Source organism: Panicum hallii, chromosome 4, assembly GCF_002211085.1.
Source record: "Panicum hallii strain FIL2 chromosome 4, PHallii_v3.1, whole genome shotgun sequence".
Lineage (NCBI taxonomy): Eukaryota > Viridiplantae > Streptophyta > Magnoliopsida > Poales > Poaceae > Panicum > Panicum hallii.
The window spans coordinates 46,723,781-46,739,238 of NC_038045.1; the positions used below are offsets into that span (position 1 = coordinate 46,723,781).

At 46.2% G+C, this 15,458-nt stretch overlaps 2 protein-coding genes across 3 annotated transcripts; one reads left to right on the forward strand and one right to left on the reverse strand.

Annotated features, from left to right (window-relative positions):
- Window positions 1-1,847: 1,847 nt before the first annotated feature.
- Window positions 1,848-5,838, forward strand: LOC112889970 (TORTIFOLIA1-like protein 5). Of its 2 annotated transcripts, none has more exons than XM_025956784.1 (5): window positions 1,848-2,823; window positions 2,921-3,044; window positions 3,358-3,905; window positions 4,687-5,078; window positions 5,390-5,838. In XM_025956784.1, the coding sequence occupies exons 1-5, from the start codon at window positions 2,044-2,046 to the stop codon at window positions 5,397-5,399; spliced, it is 1,854 nt and encodes a 617-aa protein (XP_025812569.1). In that variant the 5' UTR covers window positions 1,848-2,043; the 3' UTR covers window positions 5,400-5,838. The 2 variants fall into 2 exon arrangements, with proteins under 2 accessions (XP_025812569.1, XP_025812570.1); XM_025956785.1 differs by having other exon boundaries at window positions 2,044-2,823; window positions 4,687-5,083.
- Window positions 5,839-6,129: 291 nt separating this feature from the next.
- On the reverse strand, window positions 6,130-12,588 carry LOC112889969 (alpha-mannosidase 2). Its single transcript, XM_025956783.1, has 4 exons — window positions 11,863-12,588; window positions 11,620-11,769; window positions 10,775-10,807; window positions 6,130-9,464 (listed from the first exon to the last, which is right to left on the reverse strand). Exons 1-4 carry the CDS (start codon window positions 12,454-12,456, stop codon window positions 6,711-6,713), a joined length of 3,531 nt encoding a protein of 1,176 aa, XP_025812568.1. The 5' UTR covers window positions 12,457-12,588; the 3' UTR covers window positions 6,130-6,710.
- Between the last annotated feature and the right edge of the window lie 2,870 nt (window positions 12,589-15,458).

Here is a 15,458-nt window from a genome sequence, read left to right on the forward strand (position 1 = left end):
ACTAATCCAGTGTTCGAATTTTCTTCGGTAATAAGTGTTAGTTTGGATGTTTCAAAAATGATTTTGATAGCTAAATGTTGCAATTTATTTTTGTATAGCATAACAAAAACTCATAACCTATGTAAATTGCATTTTGGACAAGGTAAGTTGCTGTCCCCTTCTTTTCACTTCACAATCACATCTCTTATGACACTTGTTGCACTTCGCGAGATCCAAGGGCAAAAAGGATATTCTTCTTCCTGTTCTTCAAGAATCAGCAAGATTTGCTGGGTGACACATGCATATTGACCATATCAAATGAAAATGAACTATTCCTTTCAAAAAAAAATGAAAATGAACTGAAAGCTGGTGCAGCACTGTGCCTGAGAACTGACAGCACACCACACAGCATCTCCCAACATTTTTTTAAAATCTGCCACAATTCTTTTTTACAGAACCAAGAGAGCTTTGCTGATGCAAAGGCCATGTCAGCCACGTAGTTTTCCTGGGCTTCGTTGGAGCGGTTGGTTTTTTCTGGTGGAAGCAACAATCACCCGGCGATAAACAAACAAGTCACCCCACTGGAGGAACCATGAAAAAAAACAAAGCCTGGTGACCCTGATCACATGGCATGCCATGTGCCCATCTGTCAAAAACACATGTAACCACGCTACACTGTTTCACCGACTGGATTGGCACCCGGCACAGGAATAGAGAAAGGTCGATGAGATTTGGAGGTTCATGTAGGCCCATGGAACTAGGGCTCTCCCATTGGTCATGTCAGATCAGACAGTGCCATCTTCAATGTGTTGTGTGGTAAGGATGCTGGTGTGCCTGAATTCTCTAGGAGATCAAACTGGTTTGCCAGATTGGTTGATCAGAAGGACGCGGCAGCTTAGGTACAAGATGGAGCAGTATATTAGGGTTGGAGTTGTGGATAAAGTTTGGAATTTAGAGTCACGTGCTCTTCGATCTCGATGCACCGTTACATCAGCAACGGCGTGCGGTGAGATTTCTAGGATATCCATCCATTGGACGGTGGTAATTTTTATTTGTTTATTTACTGTTATCGGGTTCCTGCCGATTTTCCTCTAAAACGTAGTACTCAAACGGAGCTGCTTTAAACGATTTGTTGAGATGAGAAGCGATTGGATGTTCAACTCCAACAAATTCTACAAGTAATAACTGGTGACACCTTCTGTATTGTCATTACTTCCTCCCAAAAAAAGATGGCAAGACCTAAAGTTACTTGAGGTAAACGAAATGCCCAATTTCATGTTACCTACCTAAAAAATTCTATGGAAAATCACCAACCTTGCTTGGACAATTGGATGCTAGCTTTAGCTGTTCCAGGGGCCTGTTCGGATCCAATGCAAAGAGAAAGAGAAAGTGTAAAACTTTTGCTCTTTTGCACTTTTTTTTGCACTTTTGGATCAAAACACCCCAAAGTGCAAAAGGGCAAATGCTACCGTAATTTTGCTAATTATGAATTAATTAGGCTTAATAGATTCGTCTCGTCATTTAGTCCTCATTTATGTAATTAGTTTTTTAATTAAACTATATTTAATACTTCTAATTAGCGTCCAAACATCTGATGTGATAGGAGCAAAAGTTTTGCCATTTGCCCTTGGATCCAAACAGCCGCTAGGACTCGTTTTCACCACTCGTGGCTCATCAAACCAAACCACCAACCAGCCTGCCAAGATATTCAGCAACACAATCTCCAAAAATGAGCACCAGTGGTGCGTACAAGTACAGAAAGATGCCAAAAAAACATCACAATTTCGGAAATGGCATCGAAATACTGCTAAAAAAGACTATTAATAAATGCGCGGCGCTCCAAGATCTCATCTTCCCCTCCCCTGTGGCTGTGGCCTCCCTCCTCTCCCACCCGCCATCTCCTCGAGCTATTAGTACCCGCCACGCCACCGTCCCCCACTCGCCGCCTGCCTCCCCGGACTCCTCGCCACCTTCCTCCACCCACCTTCTGCACCGAGCCCACGACGGCTCGGATACCGCCGCCGGCGCCGCCTCTCCCGGAGCAGTGAAGCTACACTAGGTGCCATGGGCCTCGCGCCGAGGGAGCCCATGAAGCAGCGGGTGAACCGCTGCCTGCTGCGGCTCTCGGACCGCGACACGGAGGCGATGGCGGCCGCGGAGCTGGACGCGATCGCGCGCGAGCTGGACGCCGACGAGCTGCCGGTGTTCGTGGCCGCGGTCTCCGACGCGCGGCCCACCGACAGGACGCCGCTGCGACGGCACTCGCTCCGGCTGCTCGCGCTCGTCGCCGGCGAGCACCCGCGGGAAGCCGTCGCGCCGCTCGTGCCCAAGCTCGTGGCCGCCGCGCTGCGGCGCGTCAGGGACCCGGACTCCTCCGTGCGCGCCGCGCTCGTCGACGCGGCCCGCGCCGCGGCGGGGGCCGCGCAGGCCCCGCCCGCGGCGCTCGGCCCGCTCACCGACGCGCTGCTTCACGAGCAGGAGCAGTGCGCGCAGCTGGCCGCCGCGCTCGCCGCGGCCGCGGCCGTCGAGGCCTCCGAGCCCACCGACGACCTCGCCGCCTACCTCCGGGCGCTCCTCCCTCGCCTTCTCAAGCTCCTTCGCAGCGCCGCGTTCAAGGCCAAGCCAGCGCTCATCTCCCTCATCGGCACTGCCTCGGCCGCATCCGGCGGCGGAGCCGCCTCCACCGCTGTGCCCAGCCTTCGCGACGCGCTCACCGGCGATGACTGGGCCGCGAGGAAGGCTGCCGCCGAGGCGCTCGCGTTGTTGGCCCTCGAGCACGGAGACGACCTCATCTCCCACAAATCTTCCTGCATTACCGTATTCGAAGCCAAGAGATTTGATAAGGTCGGTCGCATAGATAAAGTTGGGATCATGACCGCGGTATCCTCGTAGATCTGCGGCTTCTTGACAATTTTTTTGACACTTTCTTGGCACAATGCAGGTAAAAATTGTGCGCGAGTCCATGAATCGGATGATCGAGGCGTGGAAAGAGATCCCAGACATGGATGAGGAGGTCTGCTCCTCCGACATGCCACCATCGTCCCAGGCTAGATCTTCTCTCTCAGGTGATGTGGCTATTCTTGAGGTTCTAGTCACTGTTTTTTCTTTTGTTCCTTTTCTTTTGTGAGTTGGGTAAAATTTAATGTCTATGCTTGGTTTGGGGTTTGGATTGCATATATTACACTTATAGTTAACCTTCTTGCTAAAAGACAGAAATATCCATGCTTATCAGAACATAATGAATGGTATACATTTTTTACTGAAAAAATTATTTCGGTTTATGAAAGGTCTTTTAGATATGCACAATTGCACATCATACATTTGCTGGATTTATTTATCATGTTCTTTCCTAACATTATGGATTATAAAATTGAACAGAGACTGTAAGTGATGGCCGATACCCCACTGATTCCATGGGCTCCAATTCTGCCCCTTCAATTTCAAGGAGAAACTCGTGGCCGACTAACAGGCAGCCTCCACCGGATTCATTGCACAATGCCAGCAACAGAAAAGCAAGCCCTCCTTCCACCATAAGCAAGAAAAATTTGCCTCCGTCCCACCCCAGCGCTGACCAAGCCAAGAACTATGAGGAAAAGGTTGATGTAACTGTCACTCCAGATGCAACACCAATCAAAATGGTGACCGAGGAGAAGCTCCTGAAAGAAGGCAATGTCAGGGAGAGGCTCGAAGCACGGAGGGTGCTGTTTCAGAAGACTGGTGAGAAGGGTTACAAGAAGTTGGTTGGTCCCAAGTCAGGTTCTAGAGTTGTTCCGTACAATGGGGATGGTGATTTGGAAGAGACCGCAGGGAACCAGGATGCGCCTGAGGAATTTCAATCAGCTCACAAAGATGAGGACCTGTCGAAGATCAGGATGCAGCTGGTTCAGATTGAGAATCAGCAGGCCAGTTTGCTCAATCTTCTCCAGGTAATTAATTATCCCTTGTTACCTTTCATACCATACGGCAATAATTCGTGAAACTCTTAATTCTTCGTATTAAATTGAAGTTCTTTTTTCTTTTCTTTTTCTCTTAAGAATCTCCCATGTGCATGAGTAGATGAGATGTCCTAGAAAGATCTTGTTGCATGGAAAAATTTTACACCAAGCAAACTGTGGTGCAAGCTAACTCATTCCGCTGTTAAAAAAGAACCTACCAGTACCTACTGGACTTTTTTTGTGTAACGTGGACTGATTTATGCATAGAAGGGAGGTCTCATCCTTCTTGCATCAGGATATTTAATACGTGTTATTTGGCCTCAATGAGCAATACTGACCGTTTGGTATGAATCATACATTCATTCAATGCGTCCTGATAGTACCAGTCAAATCAGTATGCATTCAGGTCTGGACAGTGGCATGGTGTGGGGAAAACCTGGACCGCAGTAGTGCAATAGGGCATTCACTAGCAATACGGCAGTGTCTTAATCACCAACTTATTTGAAGCGTATCTTCTTATGTCACCCATAAGACTGGTTTATCAGAAACATTGATATTGTCTGCCTGCATCTGTAAAGCATCAGCCAATGTTCTGATCACATATCATATAGGCAATATGTTTTGCACAACAATTTTATTTTTGGTATTTAACATTTGTACGTTTCAGTAATAATTAATGTGTGATGTTCCAGAAACATGCCTAGCATTGAATTGTTCCTGTCACTCGTAAATTGAGAAAACATCTGACCCTTCAATTACTTTTTCTCATCAGAAATTCATGGGGAGCTCCCAGAATGGGATACGTTCCTTGGAGACGAGGGTGAATGGGCTCGAGATGGTATTGGACGAAATCTCCCGTGATTTGGCTGCCTCTTCAGGAAGGATTCCAAACAGCGAACCTGACACCAATGCGTGCTGCATTCTGAGCCCAAAATTCTGGAGAAGACATGATGGAGGTAGATACACTTCGAGGTACTCCATCTCAGATGCACCAGACTACTCTGAGGAGAGCAAAGCTTCTTACAAGTGGGAGAGGCAAAAGTTTGGAGGTCAGGGGGGCGGATTGGTCACCAACCCCTTGGCAGGGCCAAACACTTCTTCTGTAAGAAGCACAAGTATTATCCAGGAAGGGAGAAGACGAGACTCAGCTCAATACATGTCAAGGTAAGGTAATAGAAGCCAAACCAATGAACTCTATCATCCATGTGATTAGGTTTGTTAGGTACACCAATGAAATTTCTTAAGGACACCTTGGAAACTGACAGTAGCATCGCAACATTAAAGTAGTTCCTTTTGTCTAGCACATCAGGATGAATTTAATTATGGCCCCAACCCTAATACTATCTTCCTATTATGATGGGGATTCGTTCTCAGTGGCACCAACCTACGTTTAATGTAGAATTTGCATGGCCTTGCCATAACATTTTCTTATTCAGTTAAATTCCAACTAAATTGTCACTTTCCATTTCCTTCAGGTTGGGTTAGGCGCAACAAATCGGTTCATGTGAAGTAAGAACTACTTGCATCAGCAAGACAGCGGAGCGTTTGAAGATCCCACTATTGGCGCATTTTCAGAGGCATTTTCTTTTCTCCGAGCTTAGAGATGAGATTATACGAATTTGTGAGGTTTATTCATGAATCATGAGTTGCCTAGGGTTCAGACCCCAGATAACAGCCTAAACTCTAAAGCAAGACCCTCACCGCGAGCTGGATAATCATGCAACGGACATGAATTGCTGGTGGAGATTTGCTTGAGGGTAGAATGCATATGTGGAGTTTAGCATTAGCAATGAGAAAGTTCTATGTTCAGTATCCTTCCGGAGCAGTTCCTTGCAAGTTGCAAGGACATGTAGTCATGGATGTATCTTGTACTGCTTGTAAATAGTTTGGATACAGTCATGTGCTTGCGAGATGTTGTCACGAATTTTCTCATTTTTCTTTGGTATGCTGAGATCATAAAAGTAGGGAAAAGGTCCACAGCTTGCAACAAATGCAAGATATTCTTTGCTATACATAGCTAATCTACCTAATGCCGATTTCCCTACTAGTGTGGCAAATGGCAAGAAAGCCAGTACAGAAAGTATGGTAGGACAAAAGTGCAGTATCAGATCAAGCAACTGGATGTCAAAGCAACCTTAAGGGTTGGTCGAACGTGACTAGAAACTGATCACAGATCATGGTGTGAACCAGGCAGTATTAAATAGAATGTCAAAGCTGGATAATCAGGTTTTGTCAAAATATTGCAACAAAGCATACGGTATCAAGCAATGTTAAAACATTTGCGAGCTTCGTAGCCAGGACTGAGGCACTCCAGCAATCCTCACGTCCTTACAAGCAGAATTTTGTACATATAAAGATCTCAAAAATCAAGAGTCTGTGTACCTAAACTATCAGGTTTCTGCCAGCAGGCTGAGCACACTACAAAAAGAAAGATGCAAAATAAAAATATACAAATTACAAAACTTGTCTGATATAGGTTCTTGTTGTCGTGTTAGCACTGGCCCGAGCAACACTATAATAGTGAGCAAACGCAAATGGACGCTAAGAATTAGCTATGCTTCAATGTGCTGCAAATATTCCAACCGTTGTGCATTAACCAAGAAAAAAATATATGCACCTTCGTCGATAGAAAGGCTGTAACCAAATGCCTCAGCAGCAATTGTCAGGAAGTTCGAGAGGTTCGATCACCAACGTATGAACACACATACATGCAGCACCGTATCTGCTCCAGCACAATCCGGCTGCCACTATCAACTTTTTCAGGAAGATCCATCTTCAGTCTAACTTGTAGGCAAACTATTCTTCCTGCGATGATGGTGGCTGTAGGTCTAATTTGTATGCCTGAATCTCCATTGGTGAGATAAGAACGTTTCCCTCCTGAGCAACATCTCCTATCTGCTCAAGGTACCCCAGCATTTCAGGGTCATCATGTAAGAGGTTCAGCGAAGTCGCCTTCACGTTCACAGCCGAGAGATCTTTGAACATGTAGAACAGATTTACTGGTTCTTCCTCAACTGTTGTACAATGCAATCCACCCTTTTTGCAATATGATGCGTCCCAGCCTCTCCTCTGCAACAGAATAGCAAATCTTTGGCTGGCTGCTTCAGTGTGAGGAAATCTTAGGGGCTGAGGGACCTTTAGGTTTACAATATGTACATCGCAGGGCAAAGAAGCAGTTAATGGAGTGAATGACTGTTGAGGCAGCTTGAAGGATTTTTCGTGAGGTTTTTTGCTCATAAAAGCATGCATTGGGTAGTTCAGGTGCGCCCCAACACGGTGTGAGAGGAGAGATGGTTGAAGAGTAAGCAAACTGTGGGTCTTAGGCAAAGCTGAGACATTGGACTCCCTGAGGAGATGGAATATAACATTCATGGGCCGGTTGTCCATTACTCCCTGCCCCAGACCACGGCCATCATCCTGAACCAGCCTACGATCCAACATAATCTCTAACCATCCATTTTTCAAGCTTGCTGCCCCTAATGACTGCTTGGAGTGTACAGAAAACCGATTACCAAGTGAATCCTGCAAAAAGGCAAGTGATGGCATTGGGTAATAATTTCCCTGTAGAGGGATCTTATCATATGTCTGCCTCCTACTCATCTGAAAGCCATTTAGATCAGAATAGAAGATCCTTTGGTTGTCAATATCTGTCTTGTACCTGACAATCAGTTCCTTGTCATTAAAAACATGGCCGACAAGCTCAACATGGTATTCCTTCTCGATCAGCATATCCTGTATAGAGTCCCCACAATCGTAAATGCGTGTACTATGTGAGAGAGGTGGCTTATGCCACTCAGTTTTTGGAAGAGAATGGGTTTCTTGAACCAATGGCCCTTCAGTAAGTATGAAATGTCCCCCTTCCTCGACAATTGAGCGAGCTTCGCCAATTGGTTTGAACAAGTATGCCCCACTTCCATGGCTTCTGTACATGCCAATTTCTTCACCTATCACGGTTTGTTCCCCATCCTTGTGACCAGTTACTGTCTGAAGGAGGCCATGACTTGCATCAAAAGAAAGAGTGTAATAAGAGTTCTTCATCTCCACTGTTTTGCCTTCCAGCTTTGAACAAACATATGGTTCAGGGCAAGGAAATTGCTGTGAAGCTGTGAATGTTTTTACAACAGCAGGAATAGCCTTTTCACAATCCTGCCCAGTTACCACATAGTAGGTCTCCAAACCTAGTGCAGGAACAGAAGCCCTCCAATAAAGACGGTGCCGGCCAGTGGAAATCTTTTCATCGCTGACAAACTGCCACTCTGGGGAAACTTGACTTTGCAAACAGGAACCGTTCGAGTTCAGAACAGAAACATCAGGAGTGCTTACAACAACCATAACAATCTCATCCCTTGTTTGTTCTAATGGGTTAAAAAAGACAATCGATTGTGCCTTCCCTTCACGAGGGTCAAGAACCCTATGCACCGGCTGAACATCATACTTTGAACGTTCCTGCACTGGTTCAAAATGTGATAGCAATGTAGGGTCAGATCTATCATGGAAATCTCCTAAAAGCACTTCAACCGCCCTGGACATAAATAACTGTAGATCTTGCAGTGATGTGTGCATTCGAGTGCCATAGTCCACCACAACATGATCCTTAGCTGTGCCAGTTACCCCATCATGATGCTGAAAAAGCGCCAAATTCCTCCTTGCTGCTGTCAGTTTGTGTGAGAAGCTGATGGGGAGTTTCGCACACTGAAACTTCTGACAGTACCCTAGAACAAATGAAGCCAGAATCTCTGAGGCACGGAGCGTTTGTTCTAGTACACGGTCAACAGCTTTGAAGAATGGCCTCGAGACATAGTAACCACTCCAGTAATCCTGATTTCTATCAGCATATGTAAAGAAATCCCCTGAAAGTGTTGGAAAACCTTGCAGCTCAACAGAACCCAATTCACCCGGGCGTGAATAGTTTATCTTTTCAGCTTCATCTCTCAGTGTGGAGAAGTAATCCTCCAGGGTACCAAATTTGACTTCAGCATTAAGATGGGGATCAGAGTTTATGTAATCAAAAAGCTTCTCGTAATTGCGGAATTGTACTTCTGCTTCCTCCACACTAACATACCGGAAATCATCACCCAAAGGAATGAGAAGTGTATTCGTTCTGTACAGGGTTGACTTTTTCCTGTACTGATCTAGAAGTTTTGTTGCTCTCTCTTGCACATTGTCAGCATCTGTCTCAACAGGATCGAATCTCCATGGGCAGGATTCATAGCTGAAACCACGCATTCGAGCAAAGTCAAACTGGCAGCAGATAGCTGGTTCAGGTCCACATGTGTGTGGAATGTCATAAGAATAGAAGGGCATCATATGAACAAATATGTCAGTTGTTTCTTCAATATCCCAGTTCTGCCTCCACAAATATTCAAGATTCTTTTTCATTGCAAGCTCCTTTTTCAGCTCATAGTGCGTTCTCTGGATTAACATGTTATGGAAACCCATTCTCCTAAGCAAATAAGCCATTGTAGATGAATAACCAAATGGGTCGATTGACCAAGAATTTTTAGGAACAACTCCAATAGTATCATTGAGCCACATGTTCCCCTCCATCATCTGTGAAAGAAATCACAAAGGTCAATAAACTTCATCATAATTAAATAATTGTCCAAGTCATGCATTATAATCATATCCAACAAGTATCAACTTTGCTCATAGGGACCCATACCAAATCAGGCATTATAGTGCAAAATTAGAACATCGATTTTGCATTAAAAATATACATAGCATGTAGCCTGGTTTCAACGAGATTTATACTGCATTTACTCCCTTGGTTGGATTGGTCAATTTCTTCTTGAATCCCAAAGTTCAAGCACCATTGTGGAATTTACAAGGAAAAACAACAGTCACTATTTATGGACTGCAAAATTGGTCTTTTGAAATTGTTTTCCTTTCAAATAAAAACTTTAATAATACGTTTGATGTCGTACTAGATAAAAAATTGACTAATAACCATATGTAAATACAAAAGATACCAGTAGCATCCAGTATAAATGGCAAAGAGGTGTAAGGTACAAGCCATTGGCCCAGGTTCAATCCCCAGGCACCCCAGTTTGGAAGGAAAAAATATGTGTTCTATTCCTTGGATAATATATAGGAGCAATGAAACAAGCGCCCAAAAACAAGGGGAAAAATCAAAGGAAATCATAAATAATTGCCAGCCTAGACCCCAGCATAGAGGTGATATAAAACCCAAGGCCCACATATGGTGTTCTCCAGTTGATGCCTCACTATCATCAAGGGGGTAGGCATTTAAAGAGTTTGTGTTTCTATTTCTAATCCATGATACAGATCATGACTCATCCACTAACCTTTAAAAGCTTCTGAAATGAGGATTTCATGCAATGGGCCATGTATGTATCATCCCACCGGCCTATGCTAATTAGATTTAGTATATTCAAATATTAGAAAACATGTCCTTCATAAGTGTTATTATGCACTATGCATGAAACTGCACAATGAAACACTCTGGAAAAAGCGATAGCATAGGTAGTCCCCATAAGTTCATCCTGTTGTCATCTCAAACCAAGAGTATGAGGTTATCTTTTCTGGTTATACTATCCAGTAATCTGTGGTGTGCTCTTGCTCAAGTTTGGAAATACTGCAGAAAACTTGATCACAGCTTTCAAACATTAGCAAGATATAATACTAGTAAATAGCACCAAACTAGAGTTTACAGCACATCCTCTAAGCATATTTTCTTTGACATGCACAGTTCCATGTGCTTTTTAACATGGTGCGCTCGTATGGTGAGTGTCAAATAAGAAAGGGATAAAGAATGCACTTCATTTACACATCAGCTACAGACAGTCATAACACAACATTAGCAAAGAGCAAAGATATAAAAGTCATTCTTTGATACTTGCCTGTTCTATGATGGCAAAGTAGTGGGAGTTTGCCTGCATTGAGAAACAAATGGAATTAAGTGTAGCTTCCTTTTAATAAATAGAAATAAATATGAGAAAAATACATTGCCGCAAAAGATTAAAGCAACAGACAGGACGATAGAAATGGCAGTGTCATAAATAGGATAATCAACATATCTCCAAAGGAGACATTCATATCTGTAGAACAAAGAATGGCTGAATAGAAAGAAGCTCACAGCAACAGCACACTAAAGGGAAAAAAAGTGTTGTTTGTGCCTATTTGGCCACAGTCTTGACTGTTGAATCTCCTTGGCATGTGTATTAATATGCAAATTCTAGAGCAACATAGTGTGTGTGGCATAAATGCATGCTCAGTTGCCACAGAATCTGTAAATTTCCTAAGTATGAGGTGGATGGGTAGCACAGAAGTCAGAAATACACAACACCCTACAAGCAGACTAGCCCCGAATCAACTCCTAAGCATAAAAACTACAAGCACGAAAACCAACGAGCTACAAATCCAAAAGAAGCTATACTCAATTCATGCCTAAATATGAAACAGCATTGGATGCATAGAGTCCTAAGATTCGAGATCACAATGTGCACAAGAAGATACAGTGAAATACAATGATACAACATCCTAGTCCTACAACCCAAATTCATTCCTAATCACTAGCAAAAATAGGTAATAAAACGTGAAATGAAATTGCATTCCATCCATGGCCTAGACAGGTGATAGAAGCATAGCATGTCAATTAGCAAATGACAAACACAGGCAAGGAAACAGAAACTACGGTGTACTCCTTAAACCCCATCGAAACCACAAAATTTTGCTTCACTCTCACCTCATCGTTCATGACCCATCCGCCGCTCACAATTTCGAGCTGCCCATCACGGACAAGCTTAGCGAACGCCTCCTGCTTCTTCCGCGGCGCGTCCCGCCACCACCTCTCCAGGTACGACATCTCCTCCCATATGAACTTCCTGCGCGAATCCTATAGCATAGCAGACTCCTGATGATCGTCAAGGGGGGCACAGGACCAGGGCCCAAATGGAAATCTCGAATGGGAAGAGAAGTCGACAACAACCTTGGAGAGGGACTCGACGATGGTGTCGAGGATGTGGCGCGACTGTCGCTCGTAGTACTCCTCGACGGTGCGGATCCACCCGGGGTCGTTGTGCGAGTGCGGCGCGACGAAGACCTTGAGCTTCTCGCCGTCCCACTCGTCGCCGCGGTACTTGACCTCCCACCCCTGCTTCCACGCGCCGCCGTCGGCGTCGAGGAACTGGATCCGGTCGTAGAGGTCCCTCGTGGTGATGTCCACGGGCGCCTCTCGCCCGATCCGCGCCGCTACGGCGGCCGAGTCGCGGAGGCGGAAGGCCGGCCTGCGGGTGAGGCGCGCACGGGGGCGGGCGTGGGGCGAGCGCGCGGCGGGGCGGGAGGAGGGGAGGCCGAGGCGAAGGAAGGCGAGGACGAAGAGCGCCGCGAAGGCGGCCGCGGCGAGGCAGAGGGCGCGGCGGGAGTAGGGGGAGGAGGCGGAGTGTGGCCCCCCGCGGCGGCGGGAGGAGGCTGGCGCGGAGAGGGAGGACTTGGAGCGGAGGTGGTGGTGCGCCTTCGGCTTGGAGGTGGTGGGGAGGAGCGCGCCGGAGCGGCCGCCGCCGCCGCCGGAGAAGAAGGGCATCGCCGCCGCGGGCGAGGGGTAGTGGCCTCGCCTGACTGACCTCGCGCGCGGGGGGTGGTCGTCTCGAGTGGGTGCGCCTTTCCGCCCGTGCCCGGTCCGGCACCGGCGAGGCGATATTTTGAGCGCTTCGTTTGATTCGCGAGTCGGGATGGGGACCGGGAAGAGCTCGTACGGATGGTATGTATCGCTGACGCGTGGGCCCTTGGGTTCTAGGTGGGGCCAGCGATTCAAGTCGGGTGTCACGGTGGCGCCGTGAAGTTTTGGTTGGTGGTTTGGTGCTCTGTGTTCATGGTGGCGGAGCTTGCAAGCCATCAGAGGTGAGCTGGGAACGGATCCTTTCGGACTTGGATTGGAGGAGACCTGTGGTATGGAGGCATGGAGTACGTGGGTGTCGTGAGATTTTTCCTAGGCAAGTTAACGTAGCGTGGTTTCTGCTCGTCACAGGTTAGCAAACTTATTTGCGCAATAAAAAAAGTACCAAACTTATTAGGTAAGGTTTTGAGCAAACCTATTAGCTCATCTAAAAATGATCATACGTGCGGAACTGATTCTACGAGGGTAAATGGTCCGTCGTCTGCAATGCGCTGATAGAAGTCTTGGTGAATATAGGTGCTCACTTTTTCTTTGGCAATGTAAACTTAAAGTAGCACTTGTAAACTTTACCCTATCTGGCCATTTAGAGCCAAACAGTTAATGACAAAATCAGGTGGAGATCCTCTCCCCCTCCATTGAACAAAAAAAATAAGGGTAAATGGTTGTATGGTTGAAATTAATAATTTTAAGGATCTTTTTTTGGAGAAAGTGATTATGGATGGAGAATGGATTTGGATAATTGCTATCAAACTGACCGTAATAGAGCTTGCATCTACTGTAATGACGTGTTTGCAGCATACTCTTCTAGCAATAACACCAACACTCCACTTCATTGTCGAGATCTAATATGACAGTATATGTGGTGGTAGTTGATAATGTTGTATACTAGTAGATAAAACGTACCAGAATATGGCTCGATGGCAGAGAAAAAAAACCATATGCGTACGTGAGAAAAGAGCATGAAGTGATGGAAAAAAAAACTTTGGCTACGATGCTGGTTGTGCCTAAGTAGTTATAGTTTTGCTACTATAGAGAACTTTTATAATAAGCATATAGTGTTTATGTGAACTTTGGCTATATTCAAGTAGTTCCAGTTTTCTATATCGATCTTTTATAATAAGCATATAGTGTTTATGTGAAATTTTATAATAAGCATATAGTGTTTATCGAATTTCTATATATATCTCCCGGTTGTTTTTGTGCTTTGATTTCACTCACTTTTGTACGGCTTAGATTGTATCTGAATTTGTCCAAGTCCTTGCGGGGAGATCCGGTGATCGGGCTGGTCTTCGATGTCGGCCCAGTGCTTTCAGTCTGTCGGGCCGTTTTCTTTCTTCGTGCTCATTTCGATTTGTCCACCAGACCACCACTCCCCGTCAGCTTGGGGCAGAGAAGAGGAGTTTTTTTGAAAAGGGATAAAAAATTAAATTCGAAAAAAGGGTGTCGATTGGCAAAATTTCGGAAAATGGGTACCTCCCGCCCGATGAACGGGCGGGAGGCATGGGGCCGGGCACCTCCCGCCCATCCAACGGGCGGGAGATTCCAAAATTATTTCCAGGCCCCTCTCGAGGGTCTCTTCGCGAATAAGAAACTTTTCTTATTCACGAAGAGGCCCCTGACGCGGGCGCGGGGGCATCCTGCCCACCCAACGGGCGGGAGGTCCGGGGCCCGTAGACTGCGGAGGGGCATCCCGCCCGTTGGGCGGGCGGGAGGTTGCTCCAGCCACGTGGTCCGCTATGGCTGTTCCCAGCAGAGCTCCGAAAAGGCTTCCGGTGCGGTATTTGCTCACGCGACTGCACTGTAGCATGTCCCAGCAGCATGCGGATGGAGGAACGGGAAAAGGGACGACCCCTCCGGCGACCCGTAAATCCACACCCTCTCTCTCCAAACTCCGATCACTTCCCACCTATCCTCGGCTGACGCGTGGCGATGGGCCAGAAGCAGAGGAAAGCGGGTGAGTGGAGGTGGGCCAGCAGGGTGGCAGATGCGGTGCCTCATCCGCATGCTGATGGAAGCAGCCACTGCCAATCAGGCGGGCCCCACATACAGCATGCCCCTGTTTCCCGATGGGGAGGGGCGCACTGCTGGGAACAGCCTGGGGCCGCGGGAACGGGGGAATTGGCCCGGTCTCCAACGAGTAATCACTAGGCTGCGGAGTACGGTATACTCAATGACACGTGGGTCCGTACTGGATTTGAAAAAAGTTGTAACCTTGATAATTGAACTAAATTTAAAATTTATGCATACAAAAGAGTATGGCGAATAAATCTTGTATTTGAAAAAAGTATAAATTTTAAATAGTTTGTAAAACATAAATTCTAACAAAAAATAACAAAAAATTAAAATTTATGTATAAAAAAAGTATGGCGAATAAATCTTGTATTTGAAAAAAGTATGAACTTTAAATAGTTTGTCAAACATAAATTCTAACAAAAAATAATAAAAAATAAGCGAGGTGGGCACCTCCCGCCCGTTGGGCGGGCGGGATGTCTCAGGGGTCTCTTCGCGAATAAGAAACTTTTTTTATTCTCGAAGAGGCCCTCGAGAGGGGCCTGGAAATAATTTTGGGACCTCCCGCCCGTTGGATGGGTGGGAAGTCCCCGGCCCCACGCCTCCCGCCCGTTCATCGGGCGGGAGGTACCATTTTCCGAAATTTTGCCAATCGGCACCCTTTTTCGAATTTTTATTTTTTTATCCTTTTTCAAAAAAAACTCCAGAGAAGAACACCACGGTGGGTCGATTGTTCGCGACGGCGGCATCGGAAATTCCAGTTGTCCGTAGCCGCTGCCGATGAAGGTCGATTATGTCCCCTTCGTCTATCTGGCGCCCATTAAAGCAAAGTAACCTCCTGCTTGTATTCATTTGGTTCCGCGCTCCTCCCTTTGTCCATGGAGATGTTTCCTTTCCTC